Source organism: Vidua macroura, chromosome 1, assembly GCF_024509145.1.
Source record: "Vidua macroura isolate BioBank_ID:100142 chromosome 1, ASM2450914v1, whole genome shotgun sequence".
In the NCBI taxonomy this organism is placed as follows: domain Eukaryota; kingdom Metazoa; phylum Chordata; class Aves; order Passeriformes; family Viduidae; genus Vidua; species Vidua macroura.
The window spans coordinates 61,617,631-61,635,311 of NC_071571.1; the positions used below are offsets into that span (position 1 = coordinate 61,617,631).

General features: G+C 40.7%; 1 protein-coding gene across 1 annotated transcript in view; it reads left to right on the plus strand.

Annotated features, from left to right (window-relative positions):
* The first annotated feature begins 5,476 nt into the window (after positions 1-5,476).
* The window catches only part of DCDC2 (doublecortin domain containing 2), a 53,600-nt gene continuing 41,395 nt past the window's right edge, over positions 5,477-17,681 (plus strand). The window contains exons 1-2 of the mRNA XM_053984636.1: positions 5,477-5,769; positions 12,532-12,583. Coding sequence (XP_053840611.1) covers positions 5,477-5,769; positions 12,532-12,583 — 345 coding nt within the window. The remainder of the gene's footprint in view (positions 5,770-12,531; positions 12,584-17,681) is intronic.

Genomic DNA, 17,681 nt, shown 5'->3' on the forward strand with positions numbered 1-17,681 from the left:
GTATAATTCGTGCCATTTTTTTTGCATTATATATATATAATATTAAATAGTTGTTAGAATGTTCCCTTTGGCATTAGAAGCCCCCCTTCTCAGGCAAAACCAGGTGTGTGTTGAAACCCGATTTACAAGCAAAAGGATGTGTCTCGCCAGGAGATGGGCCTTATCTGAGGCAATATGAAGTCACCCAGGTGCTGATCATCGCGTGAACAACCCGAGATGGACATCAGGAACATCCCCCCCGGCCGATACATGTGAATACCGTGTTCCTGTAAATTTCATCAAGAGTTTCAATGACACAGGACTTCGAATTGTTCTGCCTTGTCGCCGAGAAGGAAATCTCATCAACTTATGGGACTTTGAATGAAACAAAGGACTGAATGCTGAAATCCTGGCTTCAGGCAAAATTTTCCCTATAAAAATCACTTGTACCAGGATGGTGGTGTGGGAGCATAGAGTGAAACCTCTGCTGAGGCTGACCTCTGTGTCTTGCACCCAGCGCCGATCCCGGGCTCGGCACTGTCCTTTTCCTTGTGGCTGGCTAAGTTAGATCTCTATTGCTAAAATAAATTCTTTTTATTTTTTTAATTTGGCTGGATCATTTTTCATTTATAACACTAGTTATATGAATACATTAATATTCCTGCTCTAAGACAATCATTGATCATCTCTGCTGAGCTCTATTGAATGGAATCCTTGACATTCAAAACAAGATGGGAAGTGTATGGGGTTTCCGAGCAGCGTAACTAGTGTGCATGATGGTCTCCATAGTTTCTTGAGCAAAACATAAGAAATCCAGTAACTTCTTGGTGAAGTTTCTATGGTTGCATATTTTAAACACAGCACTCCTAACATTGCTATACCTTATACTTTGCCATTTTCTGCTTGTATTCATAACTAACTCTTTTATATGATGAAATCAATTATATTATCAGAATATTTATAACAACAGTATATTTATAACAACTCCTTTTCTTTCCTGCAGCAGATGACCTGTGCATTTGTATGTTTGTGTGTACATATATCATTAACATACATAGATGAGCCTTTGTTTCAAGTGGATTGACATGCACAAAATCAGAAGGATGGTTTACACACCTTGCATAAAGGTGAATGACCTCACAAGGAAGTAATTCAATGAAGAAGTTCCTCACTAGTTATGGACAGCATGTATATGTAGACTGAAGCCATCAGAGGCTTTCAGTTAAAGGGTAACTACACCTGTCTGCAAATGTTGTATCTATTCATACTTGAAAAAGCTGAAATCTACTCTAAATGGAGTATTTTAGCTCTAGTTTTGGTTAATCTTAGCAGGTGGCCGTATGTGCGACACTAATTTAATCTCTTGGATGTCCGAGATACTTAATATTTGTAAATACCAGACAGCACAGAAAATACCTCAGGAAGGCAGGAAACCAGTACAGACCTCTGCTGGAAATTAATGGCAGCCTATGTTGGCTCTGCATGTTGGAATGCAAAAGCTAGGGAAGCATCTAAAGGATATCTGCCAGAAATTTACATTTTATGAATGTGCAGTAAGTCTTACACAGCTGACATTTCACACTCTTCAATAAAAAGGGAAAAGCTGCTGGGTTGATCTATTTGTTTTGCTCATCTGTTTTTCTGGCTGCTAAGACAACAGAAATGTTGGAAATAAGATGATGCAACTTCTCATTAAGTTGAATCTGTATAAACTCTGCTATGTACGATCCAACAGGCCAAAGTATTGGTAAGCACTGGCATTGTATCTCATTACAGCTGCATTATCTGCCACCACTGCCACTGTCTGGAAGGGCAGAAAATAACGAAGTGTCACCTCTGTGTCCTGAGGTAAAGGCAGCACATTGGTGTGCACTGGCAGCCAGGGACAAGTCATAAAAGCACACACAATGTCTGACTTTACACTGCTGCTGGCAAAAGATAACTGGAGATCTAGAACTGGCATCTATTTATTGTAGCTCTAAATACCAATGAGCTGCTTGTTAATTCCACTGTCAGGTATCCGTCCTGTGGTGCCGACCTTTGGGAGCGGTTTGCTGAATTTTATCAAATAAATAGTGGGCCAAGCTCATCTGCTGTTTATTGAAGAGGCTTACTGACAAGGACAGGCATGATGGCTGTTCTTCATTCAGCCAAAAAGAAAGGATAGCTCCAGCACAGGCTTGCTTAGGTCATGAAACTGCCATCCAAACCAGAAGCTATTTGTGAGGTTGAATGACACGAACAACTAGTTGCACTGCCAGCTGATTATCAGCACAGACAGGGGATTGCTCTGATTGCAGCTGGGCTTTGTTCAAAGAAGGAGCAGAAACACCAAGGAAAAACACACAGAAAGAGAAGGAAAACATAGATATCATCAGAGGTGTCTTTATAAATTTCTACTGAAGAAAAACTCAGAGAACTTTTTGGTAAAGTTATGGTAAAAAGGCATCTTGGTGTGAGATTCTCAGTGTATAACTTGTCCATTTGATCAGTCTTTTTTTATTTACAAATATATGCCTGTACCTATGACCTGTTTCTTCTCCTAAAATGTGCAATTTTATTCACATTGAGAAAAAAATAAAAACCAGAACAACAAACAACAAACAAAAAGCCAGATTAACAAAAAACCCTACAGTTGCTACCAGACAGTACATAAGTGTTTAGTGGATGATGAGTGCTACACAAGAAGAGAGAGATAGAAAAGACCCCATAGGAAAATTACCAAAAATCCCCACTCATGTTTACAGTAGTTGCTCTTACATTAATAAATCAGGAATACCCAATTGATAATTTCAGGTCCCTTGATCAAAGGTAGCTACAGCAACACACTGAGAAATCTTTGTTTAAGAAGGATGACTTAATTTTCATTACTCTATACCAAGACCACATGGAAGATATCTTTCAACCTTTTCCTTAATTAAGGTCCCACCAGAATTTGTTTTTCCACCGAGAACCATTTCCTTTTGTGCCTCTAAGGGTTTGCTAAAGCCTTTTTCCTATGTAATCCTTCAGCATCTTGGCTGCCTCATGAATACTGTTGGACAGGACCTGTGTAGTCAAAAGCTGTGGCTTAAACTGTGATTGTCTAAGGTATTTTTAAAAGCAAAAATACTTGATCATGGTATTCTAAGGAGTTTTCGATCTGGCAATTGAACAAGTAGATGAGTTTGCTATAACATAGGCTTTAAAATTTACAACTGCATCAGTATTTTACTTCTTCTAGTGTGTGCATGTGAGCTGAACCACTTGATATTTATGTGCTTTAAACTGCCAGTGCAGACAGTCTGGCTACTCCAGACTTACAGCTGGGAATAAAGTAGCTGCTATTGCTTAGTCTGATTTTCTGATAAGCTGCACAGAGTTATTAAGTGTGATTCTCAGCACTGTGGGCAACAGAATAAGCTGAATTTCATTCTGTGTTTAGAAACTTCATCCTTTTCCATTCTGTCCATTTTGTTGGTCTTTTCTTCAGCACTAGGACATTTTTGTCTTCATGACTTTGTGTTTTGCTGTCACTGAGCATAGCTGGCAAGGCCCTGCAACAAGCTGCAAAATCTTTCCTGAAATAGCAGAGGCCTCACAGCATTCTGGTGCAGAAAAAGTGATCCTATTTGATGCTACACTATGCCATGGCTCTGCTCTTATCACATCCCCCAGCATTATGGTATGTCATGCTCCTTATGTGACCTCAGGGGATCCTGACACATGACCTGACAGACTTCATGTCATGCACCAACCTCATGTAAGATGAGAAGTCTGATGTTGCTCCATCATAAAGAGATTATGTGCTTCTGCATTTATCTTAATCATGTTAGTGGGTTCAGCAGCTTGACTCCTTGCTTTTGAGAATGTGGTAGGAGATTGTTTACAAGGTGAAACAATAGTGGGAATAAAAGGTCAGACGTTGGAAAAGCTAGGAGGAGCAAACTGTCATGGTTCAAGGCACTGCTACTATGGACTGAAGTGTCTAACCTTTTCTTAAATTTTGGTCAGCGGTTGAACTTAGGTGAGATGGAAAACAAACATTTTGTCCCCCAATTTTAGGCTGCTTTAAGGCTAGCAGTGCTCTGGTACCATTTAAGGGATATTTTATTGCAATCCATAAAGTGATTGCAACTAGTGTGGCCATAGGTAAAGACCAACAATATTTTGAAGTATCAAAAGTGTCAAAATGGGGGCACCAATAAAATATTCAGTGTCTTATTTCTATGTCAAAGATATTGTGTGACTACAAATTAGATCTAAGATCACTAAATGTGGTAGAATCTGGTATAAAGTAGCAGATAGTTGGCATATCGCTACTTGAATGCAGAGCAGTGTGAGGGTCATCAACATTTTTTGGTTTTTATTCAAAAGCATATCTTTAATAACAAAAAATTCCTTTCACGTTACGGTAGTTCAATGTTAAATAGTATTAATTCAAGGATGGTAAATGCTTGCTTCTCCCCATTAGTCAGAAGGAGACCAGCAGCAAGTGGGGAGCTTTAGTTGTTAACCAATAACAGTAGCATGTTTGACTGCCCTCACCCTGAAATTGCTCTGTTTGTAATGGTTAACTGCTCTTTTGTAACTCACAGCAGGGGGGTAATTTTCCCATCAAAGGATGTAAGATAAAAGGAAAGAAAATTCCTTCCATCCCGCGTGTTGAAACCTATTTGAAAAGACAATCACTACTGTACGCTACATAAATTCAGGTAGGAAGGTCTAGTGCATTTTTAGACTTGAGGCTATCGGCGGGGAAAAAAGGTTGTTAAAGGAATTACATTTGAATTGAAGGCACTTTTATTTTACTTTCAGGTTTTACGGCTTCTTGTCCCCAGGGTGCGCCAGAATGCGGTGTGGGCGCTGCGCCGCCTCGGCGTTTCCCCGCTGCCACCGCCAGGGAAGCTCCGCCGCCGGCTCGTCCCTTGTGGGAACAGGCAGCGGTCGGGCAGGAGTAGGCAGCGCAGGGATTTCCCTGTCTCCCTCGTTCGGATCCCGTTCCCTCTACTCCCTCTGGGCACGCCGCCCCTCTCCCTCCTTCCCGCGGTGGCTCTGGGCCGGGCAAGCTCCTGGCAGGCTCCCGTCTGGCTGCACGGCGGGGAGGCCGAGTACACGCGGGGTAGTTCCCTGAGGAAAGCAGGGCGGTAGAGCTTCCCGTCAAGGCAGAGCCAGAGGGTAAACGCCCCCGAGGCTGCGGGTCCCCGGCAGTCCGTGTCCCTGCTGTGCCGGCCCGAGTGTCACGCCGCGTTTTTTCCGCCTGAGTTGGCGTTCCCCGCACCAAACTCGCCCGGTGCCGGAGCACCGCGCTGGTTGCCTGGGAGGAGCCGCTGTGTACAGGCTACTCAGGGCCGTGCCCACGCCCCAGCGAGCCGTGATCGCTCCCCGGGAGGTGTGCCCATGTGCCCAGCGTGGGCGGTGTCAGAGCCAGAGGGGTTCCCGGGCAGGAGGCTCTCCCGAGCAGCAGGTGCAGGCGGCGCGGCGGCTCGGGCTGCGCAGGGCACACGGAGCCACCAGCATGACCAGTCCTGGCACAAAGGCGTCGTGGCTCTCGCAGCCGAGCGTGAAGAGCGTGCTGGTGTATCGCAACGGGGACCCTTTCTTCCCGGGGCGCCGCATTGTCATCCACGAGAAGAAAGTGTCCAACTTTGATGTGTTCCTGAAAGAGGTGACGGGCGGGGTGCAGGCGCCCTTCGGAGCTGTGCGAAACATCTATACCCCCCGGGGTGGGCATCGTGTCCGACAGCTGGACGAGCTTCAGAGTGGGGAGCAGTACGTGGCTGGTGGCAGGGAGGCCTTCAAGAAACTCAAGTGAGTGGCTGAAATGTAAGATTTATACAGAAATTAATATCAGCGTTTGGGGTTTGGCACTGTGGCAGTGCTTCAGACGACCCCTCACCCTGTCCCTTTAATTAGTCATTGCGGAAAGAGAGCTTAGAAGCTGTGACCCAGGGCAAAAGGAAAAGAGCTTTAGAGGTGAGCCCCAGAAAGGGGATTATTCGTACCATGAGTCACACAGTGACAACTCCTTGACATGACAGTAGAAAAGGAGAAATAGCCCCTTAACCCGAAGGACGTGCGGGAATGGCATATTGTTGTGATGTCTGTGCTTAGCTGAAGGGCCAGTATTTGTGCTCAGGGGTAACACAATGAAAGCAGTAAAATGTGGAGTGTTGACAGTCCTGCCACGAAGTTGATGAACTTGGGAATTCAATTCCCAATGCTTCCTTTCTTGTTTATTTTTTAAAATTCTAAAGTATTCTACCCAGCTATCTGTTCTTCTATTCATCACTTCTATTCATTTTGGGTACATATATAGCCTTTTAATGTCCTTACTGTTATTTAAAAGATGACCATTTACATTCTTTTTCCTACCTCGTCACCAAGAATTAAGCTGCCAGTTTGTCTGTTTTCTAGTGAGTCACTGGGAGAATAGTGTTAAGAAGGTCTGGGCTTTTTAGGTGTTTTTCCAGAGTGGCTCTGCATGTGATCAGTAACTATTCTTAATTTTGTCAGTGAATTTCATGGTCTTATTTGACTATGTATTTTTTACTCTGTCTTTGTGGGCATTTTTCCTACAGTTGAATTTATGGAAATAAATCTCAAAATTAACAACCCCTTTCCAGAGATGTTTGAGAATTTCTATCATCAACTACCACCTTTACACTGTCTTTCTCATCTTGGTTCTGTAGAGTTGAGGACACTATATTTTCTAGGAGAGCTCATAAGTGTCTCATTATGTTTCAGGACAAAACTCTCTGTGTAATGAACAGGATCTCTATCATCACCCTTAGAATTTCTGTCACTAGCTGATTCTAAAGATTTATTGAAGCTTCTTGCACTTCAGTAGGAAAGCCAGAGAAAAAGATGTATGACAGGTTAAATATAAGCCTTTTTCCAACAGTACTTACTCTTCTATGTGTCAAATGTGGTGCTCAATTCTTAAGAGAGATCTACCATTTCTTTTTGATATTAAATCCTGTGATTCTGTGGATGGCTTAAAATTCTTAAGTTAACAGCACATCATGTTACACCTTCCTAGATGTGTTTTGTGTAGATAGGCTACAAGTAAGTGTTTGGCATTAGCATGCACTGTTTAGAGAATTGGGCACTCTGTATTTTTATTGTGTGGGGAAAAGCATTTCTTTTTGTCAGGTCACACTTTATGGTCAGAGTTTTATGGTGAGATTTTTTCAGACTTTTATGGTTGCAACATGCAACAAGGTACCTAGTTATTTAAGGCCAACAAAGATAATACTTAAAGAAAAGCTAACCTAAGGGACTGGGTAAAAACAGGCTGTTTTATATATCCCTTGATAATATGTCCTAGTCCTGTGCTGTAGAGTGGATAAATGGGATGACTTGAGATCCCTTCCATTTCTGTATTCAGAATTGGGGTTGTTCACTTACTAGTATTTGTTTACATAATGCTGGAAATGTTGGCAGTGCTTTTATGAGCATTAAAAAGAAGCTGAAGGATTTCATGTTGAAATGTTCTTAACTGGGTTGTAGACAGAATGGTAATTGGGGAGATATCTTAGAAAAGTCAGAGGAGAGGAAGGGTTAATTGGAAGGAACAGTTTTTTGGAAGGAAGTGAAGGGATGAAAGAAAAATGTATGTTTGTGTAATGTGTCACAGGTAAAGAGTTACAGTGTGACAGACCAAAGCATCTGCCTTAAGGGATCTGAATCTGGTCTGATGGCAGCAAGAAGTTTGATTTCTTTTTAAGGTTTTATTGATTTATTTTATTTTCCCCAGTGATTCTTATTGGACATATTAATTGCTCTGATAGACTGTGCAGGGCTGAACTTTGAAATGGAGGCTTCTGGCACTGATGTGTAGGAGCTATGGGAGTGTAATGGAGAAAGTATCCAAGGAGTAGCAGAAGTTGAAAGTGTCATTGTTCAGCTTCAAGCAGTGCATTTGTTTCTTCTCAGATGCCTTACACTGAGAAGTGAATCTCTTTCTTTCCTGTTCACGGTGAATTCAAAACTAAACTGCGCTCACCTTTAGCACATGAGCCAAACCCTGACTCTTAACATTTTGAGGTTGATAGTTCTGAGGGCATATATTCTAGATAAACTGCTGAATAATTAAATTTTTAAAAAATCAGCATTTAGAGATTCTGATTTTAGAAAAAAAAATAAAAATTTTCTTCAATGGAGGAATTTTTAGTCAATGTTGGCAGTTTTTTGTAACATATAACAAGTTTTCCAGCTTGTTTTGTCATTTAGAGGTGTCCTAAGTTAACACACCTTTTTTGGTGTAGATGTGGTAATGTCTGTTGGTATATTGGAGTTGTTGCAGTGGTGAGTGAGAATGCACGTGTAGGCTACACCCCAGTGGAATTCTTCCCCAGTGTGAAAAACAACTGTTCACTTTGAAATTTTAAAAGGTTTATTAAACCTTAACAAAAGGACTACATAAGGAGAAAACCACAGCACTGGGAACTGCCCTCATGGATACCACATGGCCAGTTCATCTTCAAGATGGATGCTCAGTCTTTTATACCCCTGGGGATTGCATCAGCCAACTCTGGCCCCTTCCAAAATCTGTCAGTCAGCTCTTCTTTGCCGTTTATTGGTGGAGATTGCTTTCTTGTAACTTGATTGGAGGTCAGGTGTTGCCATGCTGCACCCCCTTTGCAACAAGCTTTTCCATTCCCAGCTGCCCCATGGAAGTAGCACATGTACATGCCTTCTTTTTACCTGTCCTAGACAACTCAGGCTGTCTGATGGCAACAATACAGAGGGGGGGAAGGGAACTATGGGGAGAACAGAGGACATCTAAACTACAATAGCATAACTATACATCACTAAAGCTGTTCTTAATATTCCCACAATAGTCATCCCTTAATTGTGTTATAGGTAAAAATGATCAAGCCGAATTAATAATTAATAAAATAGATTTTTATTTTGCAACCGAGATTTGGTCTTAGCCACAATCGAAAGGACAGTGCCAAGTCCAGGATCGGCGCTGGGTGAACACTGATCTGACCTCTACAGCGGCTGTGTGTTACTTTTCCTGGCCCCGGTCGGCTCCCGAGCGCCTGGCTTGGGCACCTTGGCTTCTAGTTGGGGTTGGTGCTTGCTGCTACTTCCAGGCGCTTCTGCGGCTGTGCTCTGGGGTGGGCTGGCTGCGCATTGCCGTCGGCACAAGGGAAGAAACGAAAAGGCAGGGAATTTGTCCAAATCTGTCCGCGTGGCGGCTGGATGCTTTACTGGCTGCAAGAACCGCGATGGAGAAGCCACAGCCCGCTCCCAACCTCACTTGGACGAATCTGGCGCCGAGGCTGGGGGGGAGTGGGATGATATAGGGGTGGGTCAGGGAGAACAGGAACCATTCCCGCCCAATGAATACAGATGCTGTGGCGGTGATGTGTGCCACAGTGACCAATGGGAACACAATGGGGGCGGACATGGGGCGTTGGGGCCAGTGGGATCGTGGGAATAGGGTGATGAGCACGGAATTCTCAAGAGTTGGCAGGGAGTGATTACAAGAGTGACAGGGGGAAACTCCAATGGCAGGCAGCCTGGAGCTAGTTACTGCAGGGGGGGGAAAACCCAGGGGATGCATGAGGGTACACAGAACTGGCAAACTTAACAAAGATCAGAACCCCTAATCTGAACCCAAACACAGGATGCAACACTCTACTGCAATGGATCCCCTCTGTTCACGAATGCTGTCTCTGTCCAGTCAGTTTGTACAGTTTTTTCTGCCTGAGGCAGAGGTTCTCCTATTCTTCTCTTTGCTTCACATATTCATGGCGGTCTCCTTTTCTCTGTGCTGAGCTGGACAAAGCTGTTTCTGGGAAGCAATGAATGCTGATGTTGAGTTACGGGGAACCTGGTATTGGGATGCATGTTCCTGAGATGCTCCTGACAACTCTGCCTATCTTGATCGTAGATATCTCCTATGTATTCATCCCTGGGTGTCTCCTGGATGGTCCAGGAAGGGGCCCATTTTTCATTTGTAAATGAGGTCTTCCTGCTTGCTGCCATCTGTGGTTTCGTAACCTTTCCCCGGCTGGGGCTGATGGTTTAAAAGTTTAAGAATTTTTCGTACAAGCACCATTTATTACATATATATATTTTACATAAGCATGAATTATTCCATAACATGTGTTACAATTGTGAGAGCAAATCATCTCATTATCTATCTATAACACCAGCTCTCAGCTTCCTGAAAGAAGACTGTCTATGCTAAAGCTGGTTTCAATTTTTAGCTTTTTTCCAGCATGCTACTCCTTCATTCTCCTTCCTTTGCCCATTTACTTGTATTTGTGCTCATTCATCAGTGGTAGATTGTCCTCTTTCCAGCTGTGTCTTTCTAAACAATGCTGTAGTTTCATCACTGGCTTGGCTAGCCATGGGTTGGAAGCATTTCTGCTTTCTTAGTAAGTGAGAATAGTTTTGTAGAATTTTAGGTCGGATTTTTTTTGTTTTTTGAGTGTCGTCATCAAAAAAAAAAAGCTTTTGCTCTTATTTAGAACTTTTCAGATTTGCAGGTCCTTGAAATTTGATGACTGAATGCCCAGACTTCTGCACAGTGAGTTTAAGCCTTTGACTATGTATTTGTCACTTTTCTTAGTTCTTGGTGAAGTAATTCACAGGTGCTTGGAAAACAGGAACCACAGTCAGCAGATGTTGTTGGAACCATTTTGCCTGAGGTACTTATTTCTTTTCAGTCTTGCAGGCTGTAAGATTTCTTGTTTTTTATCTAAAGAGAACTTGTTCCTTTTTATACCAAGAGCTTGGAACAGTTGTTATTATTTGTTTTTAAACACAAGGCTTAAAAAAATATCCTGTGCTACACTTACCTTTTTCAAAGCATTGGCATGCACTTTCAAGCACGGCCTGGCAACTTTGCTATGTCTTACTTGAAATGAACAGGGCTAATGCCTTTTTTTAATGTTCAGCTCTTTATTAAAAAGATCAGCTGGGCAGGGGGCTCGACACAGAGCTCGCCCCCGTGGTTGTAGCTTTCCCAGGTGGCCGAAAGGAAGGAGGCATGCAGAGTCTGTCGCTGAAGTCCAGAGCAGCAGCTGTCCCTTCTTCTTTCCTTGCAACTGATGAGGAGGCGTGGTGTGCAGAATCTGTTGCTGAAGTCCAGAACAACAGCTGTCCCCGCTCCTCCGCGCTCTCTCTCTGCCTTTCTGTCTCCCTGCTTCTCACAGCCTAACCTAGTCTATTCTTTTTTAGGTGATGGTGATGGGTCAATCAAGGGATGTGTTTCCCTCTTCCTCAGCTAGGGCATTTGTCTAGACCCCTCTGCTGTGTTCAGTTTTTGATTTAGGGTTGTTTTTATCTCCTAAAAATACTCCAATGATCCTAAGGGTTTTTTATTTGCATGTTAGTCCCAGAATGGCAGCGTGGGGGGGTGGGAGGCCAGTTATCTCCAGGTAGTTTAGAGAAAACAAACAGAGCAATTAGCTAATTAACATTTCAATATCGGTACTTAGCTAGAGTTAGTAGGTTTTTTAGTGTTGCCATGGGAACTAAGAAGGCCCTGCCCACATCTCTGGGGAACACATCTCTGGGGAACACGTGGAAACTGTTCATTACATTACTATCCCCTCTCAAAGAAGCCTTGAAATCCCTGTGATCATTCTGTGGTACCTATAATTGCCATTCGTTCAAAGAAAGGATGATGCTTTTTCTTTCTTTTTTTTTTTTTTTTCCTCTTTACTGCTTTTGCACCTTCATTTAAGTCCCATGAATTCTTAACTTTGGCCAAGTAGGAAAGTTTTCTTCTGGCAAATGAATCTGATCCCAGTCATTAACTACAGAGCATGACATGACTGAAGGGCAGCAGATGTGTTGTGAGATCTGAGGTCTTTTGGTGAGCCTGTGCTGATGCTTGGCTTTAGGTATACCTGACTTCTCAAATAAGGTCTTCTAGTCTGAAACTCCTGGTAAAGCACCTTCCCACTGGAAGTGAGATCAGGGCACATCACAAGACTAACATTACCTTGTCCAAATAAATGTATTTTGTTTGCTTGTCCAGTTGAGGCATGTATTTTATCCATAAAATAATTATGAAGCTACTATTGGTTCATCAAGCCATGAGAAATGAGTGCTCAGATGTGTCCACATTCCATCGAAACCCAGGTGGTGTCGATCCTTTTAAACTTTAGCTAATGCCCTGAGTTAAACTCGGGTGTGCAGGCAAACCTTAAATTTACCAGAGACTTACTGGCAAGGTTATGACTTTGAAAACTCTGGTAAGGTGGTACTGTGCTGAGAATTATTGATCCACCTCATAGCTGTATATGAGGTTCTTTCTGATGAGGGGGTTATTGGTGGTCTGTTCTAATCAGCAGTGACTTGAAGGTAGATGGTTGGTTCTCCCCTGTCTTTTACATTAGCCCAGAGGGCTAGCCTGAAGATTTATATTAAGCATTAGTTAATATTAATAATTACTTACTTTTTCTGTTATTTTGAAGCATAAGAAGATTTAAATCTTCTTCATTTGTAAAGACAAAATTTAAATGTGTGAAAAAACATGTAGAATATTGGTATTGTGTAAGTCAGATGATCCTGTAAATAATCAAACCTGCTTTCTTTCCACAGCTATTTGGATATTGGAGAAACAAAGAAAAAACCTGCTGAAGTCAATAATGAGGTAGGATGGCTGAAATATTAAAGAAATTAACCTGCGGTTTATGTTAGTGACATGCCTACATTTAAGCCTGATTTTTTAATATACATTTATTTTATTTAATTTTATAATAATACAGTTATCTACCATTCTGTATATATTTCTTCAGTGATTATTACTCTGGTTGCTTTGAGCTGATATATTGACTGTCTTCTGCTCATCTTTCTAAATAGCCGTGTTATGTGTATCTTGGATAATTCGTTTGTATAAAAAGAAATATATATATATAATATGTTATGCTGGTGAGAAATACTCTTATAAAGATTTTAAGCATGCAAGCCAGAGTCGGGAGATTGCTTCACAGTGTGTCAAAACCATTGCAGACAAGAGGGAGGAGGACCTCATTTGCAAACGAATGAACGTAGCCGGCCGGAGATGGGTCGGTCCCCAAGGTGATCCGAAGAACTCCCAAGGGATGAATACGTGATAAATATCTAAGACTGAGATAGCCAGAGCCATCGGAGAGACACATCTCAATGCCATATGCCAGTAACTCAATCATGGACATACATCACTCCTGGACATGGTTTTGTTCAGCTCCTGGAGAAAAGAAACCACAGGAATATGTGGGACTCTGAAAGGAAGAAAAGGAACTCTGCCTCAGGCAGAATAAACTGTATAAAAACTGCTTGGATGGGACAGTCGGTTTGAACATAGGAGACCCTATGCTGTGTCTCACCCAGCGCCAATACCCAGGCTCGGCACTGACCTTTTGATTTGATTGTAGCTATCTCGGACCAAATGTCGGTCATGAAATAAAAATCTATTTTTTATTAATTATTAAATTCGGCTTGATTAATTTTTACCCATAAGAGCCACATCCAGTTAAAAACTCAGTTAGAAAAAAGATCTCCTGTTGTCTTCTTTGAATCTGGTAGTAAACCTAAGGGAGATTTTCAGAAAAAAATATTAGGAAAGAGACTTTTGGGAGTTTTGGACCAGCAAATTTTCTTCAAAACTTGGTATTTCCTCTGAAGAAGAGACATTTTTATTTGAAAAATGCCAGTGTAAACTTTTAACTAATTGTAGTCCTTAATTTGCCAAGCTCAGTTGTTTCTCTTCAACAGCACTTATGCTGTAGTTGGAGGAGATAACTACAAGCTTCAATAGGAGTTACAGCTTCTGCCTCACAAGAAGCATCAGCTCATTTGTTTGTCAATTTCTTTTGCCTTGTGCTCTCAGGCCATATTTTCATCAATTAAATGGTTTGTGTAGCAGATGTCTTCACACAGTAGGACACCTTGTACTAGAAGATCCTCAAAATTGCTCTAATGACCTTTTAGTGTGATATTCAGATACTTCTTATTCAGAAGCTATGTAATACAACAATTTTTTAACAGAGCATAACTTGTCATCTGTATCTTTTTGAATGAGCTCACTGAACAGGAAGATCAAATTCAAGTTGAAGATTTGATATGCTGCTGCTACAACTACTCTGTAAATTTACTCTTAGTTGGATACTTATCAGTACAACTACAGCCTTGCTTTTTAAAGGCTGGTCTTAAGGCTGATTATTTTGCTGCAAATCTTTAGAAGATTTTTGATATAACAGAAAGTCTGTGCAGTTGTAGAAGTAGTTATAGAAGTTGTGAGTTTTTTTACTTGGAGCTGCACGTTTGGTAAAAGAGGCTTTTATTGTTTTGTCTGGAATCAGTGCTCATTACATATTATTTTAACACTTTCAGCCATGTCTTGGGGCTTTGAAGTAATCCAGTATAAACCCTCCATTATTTCAGCTTTCTTCTTCATATTTGACTTACGTCTGCAATCTCCACTGTCTCCCTGTGGAGAGCCTAAATCCCTGTGCTGAATTTAACTTTAACATGGTTGATTTATTTGAGGAGAGGGGTCATAAAAGTTAGTTGAAACATATTGGTAATCTACAGATTTTTATCTGGGCTTATGAATAACACAATTGTCTTTATGCCCTAATAATTTAATCCTGGGAATGAACTTTCAGGAGACTAGTAACAGAATTTTAGTGCCTAAATTAGTTTTTGTTAAAATTATATGAAGCAGCAAGTCCCAAGTTACTTTTTTTTTTTTTTTTCAGCTGCTCAATGAGAAATCAAAACCCTAGATTTGTTGTAGGACCAAGAGAGGCAGCATTGTTCCTATAATGCTTAAGTACAAGGGTATCAATGCTGATTGTATCAAGCATGTGTAATTTGGCATTTTCTCCACTAAAACAATTACAAATATCTGATTCTGGTTAGTTTTCAGGGAGTCGAAACAAAAAAAAAAAACTTTATGCAGCAGCTGTACACTGTGTATTTGTATGCAGCTGTATGTTTTCTTTTGTGTTAGTTAAACTGCCAAATGCTTGACATCTGCTTTTGGGAGCACTTTAATGTTGTTCTTGCAAGGCAACATCTTAATTCCTTTAAATTTGCAAATAACTAGAAAATGTGTGTCAAACTAGAGTCAAGCAAGAAAATATATATGTTCAAGATATGGTGTAAATCCTCTGGCAGAGCTATCTTGCTGTAATAATACGTCTCAAAATTTTAACAGTTGTGTTACTCGTAGGCAAAATAGTAAAAATATTTCATCCTGACCCAAACTAAAGCTTTGTTACAAACTCTTTCTCAGGTTTGTTTCCATCCGTCACTTCTTTTGGCAACTGAACTTCTTGTTTTTCAAGAGAGATCCCTTTTGTACCAAAGCTGATGTGCAAGTCCAAATACATGTTAAATGATGTGCTTGAGGTAACAATTGATCTCTTGAGAAAATACAGACCAACAGAGTTACCAGTTGTTTATTATAAGCTTAATTGTTTTTAAAAGGTACTGAATGTTATTTTCCAATAATTTTCCAATTATAATGGGGGAAGTATGGACATTTATATTTCTCTAGGCACTGTTTGATCTAGATGGTCTCTCCCTCTGCACTCAAAAATATGAATTTTACTTGCCATTGGGGCTGGGCAAGCTGAAGAAGAATCAGCTGAGCTTTTGTATTTGCAAATTCTGTAGGCAGCTATTTATTTTAAATTCTCTTTGCTTCATAAAAATATGTTCAGCTGGAGCCTCCTTTCTTCTTGGACTTCTTATGACCAACTACTCTTTGAATACACTGTAGTAAATGAACTTTGCTGTGTGATATTGTAACAGCAAAGAATTACAGGTACGCAAGAAAAGCAGAAGTATTTTGATATTGAAGAATCAGTATCTCGCAAGTGAGAGAAAAAATGAAGGTTATACTGTATTGTCTGCATGAGACAGCATCTGTTATCAGAAGGCCATAGTAGGCCTGCAGTAGGCTACTCTACTGTTCATACATTTGCACTTGGTTGATCTTAGGTAGTAAGAACATTGCAATTTTTTGTCTGCACTTCGCTTTTTCTCCTGGACTTTTAGGACAAGGTGATTGTGTGGGCACCTCTCACACAGCCATGTCACATTTTCCCAGTGGTAAATCACTTTTTCACTGTTTTACATAAGTTTATTTTATTGTTCCAGAACTCCTCTTCGATTGCAGCTTCTTGTTTGATTATTTGGTTTAGGTATGGTCACATTTGTAGGAGTATTTGTTGAATGGAATACTCAATATTTTTGACTGATTCTTCGGAGGATTAGTAAAGATTCCTCAAAGCTATCCTACATGTATGACCTGCATATTTGTATCTGTATACACCTCCAGAACATCTCTCCCTAGTGGAAACACTTACTAATCACAAGGATTTGAGTCAATGTCTGAACATTTTTAAAATTTAAAACTTCTTTTTCTGATCCAGTGCCTATCAGTTCTCATGTTGGTCACATTCTGGATGACACAGACGTGGGATAGGACATGGAGTAAAGTGCTTTTGCATTCTAGGGAGCTTCACAGAACATGTTTGTGCCTGTGATGAAGTGTGACTGCAGAATGAAAATGTGACTGGCAGAATGTCCTACTGATGGTCTCCAGGTACAGCCCATCACTCTGCAGCTGCTGGGTTCTTGAGGACCAGACATAGTTGGTTGGCAAATCTCAGTGTAGGTCACTGTGCTCTTGGTGAGGTCCTGGGACAGGTCCTGGTCCCTGTTGTCCAGTGCTGACAGAAGAGTCAAGTACCATGACAGGGGAGTGTGAAGTAGAAAATACAATGTTTGAGACTTGGTAGATAAGAACTTAGCACTAAAATTTTCCCCAAAAGCATTTAAGATGATGCTATAAAATCATTTTGAAGACTTGCAAATCCTGCGTTTCTCTCTGTTCCTCCATATTTCAAAATTAAATTATTCTAGTATCATTTATGGCAATTGTTTTTCCTCATCATTTGTTGCTTGACAAAGTCACCACTCGTCTCTGAGCAGTAGTATGATTGCACTTATCTGTAAAAATTACATTTTGGAAGTCTGTGATGTTTTCTTGGTTTCACAAATTATTTTGGTATATTCATGCTGATACCTTGTATCTAACTTGATATGAGTCATTCTTTTTCAAGTACCTTCTCATGAAAATCACAGTAGTTATAATTATTTTTTAATTTCAAAACTGCTGTTTATCATGTTTGACAACATACATGTTTAATCATAAGGAAAATCTCGTAATTTTTCAATTATTGGGCTCTTGATTCACTTTAACATCTAACTGTCAGAAATGGTTCCCGGATATTTTCTCTGTACAGAAGATAGTTTTTTGTAAAAGAGACTGAATAGATATTAGAAATTATCCCAGGCTGTGCAAATTACAGCCTTTTGATGTCAAAACAATGTAACTACATAAGATATTCTTTCCAGCTTCTTTCCTAAGGATTAAAAAACTCAAACATTATTTGTGTTACCCAAAATTGCTAAACATAAAATACTGTATGGCCGGTAACAAGTCTTGTATAAAGGTCCACTCCATATTCCTTTGCCAGAATGCAAAACTAAACCCTCTTGCTACTCCATATCTGACCTGTTTGATTTCTTCTACTGCTGGTGTCACAGACTGGGTAAGAATTTTCTGATTTTCTCAGCTAAATTAATTAGTAATTCTGCTATAAGTGTATTTTAAGGAATAAGACTATTAAAATGTTTTAAAAATGTGATATATATCTTTAATCTCCTGAGCAACATCTTTAATAGTTAAATGT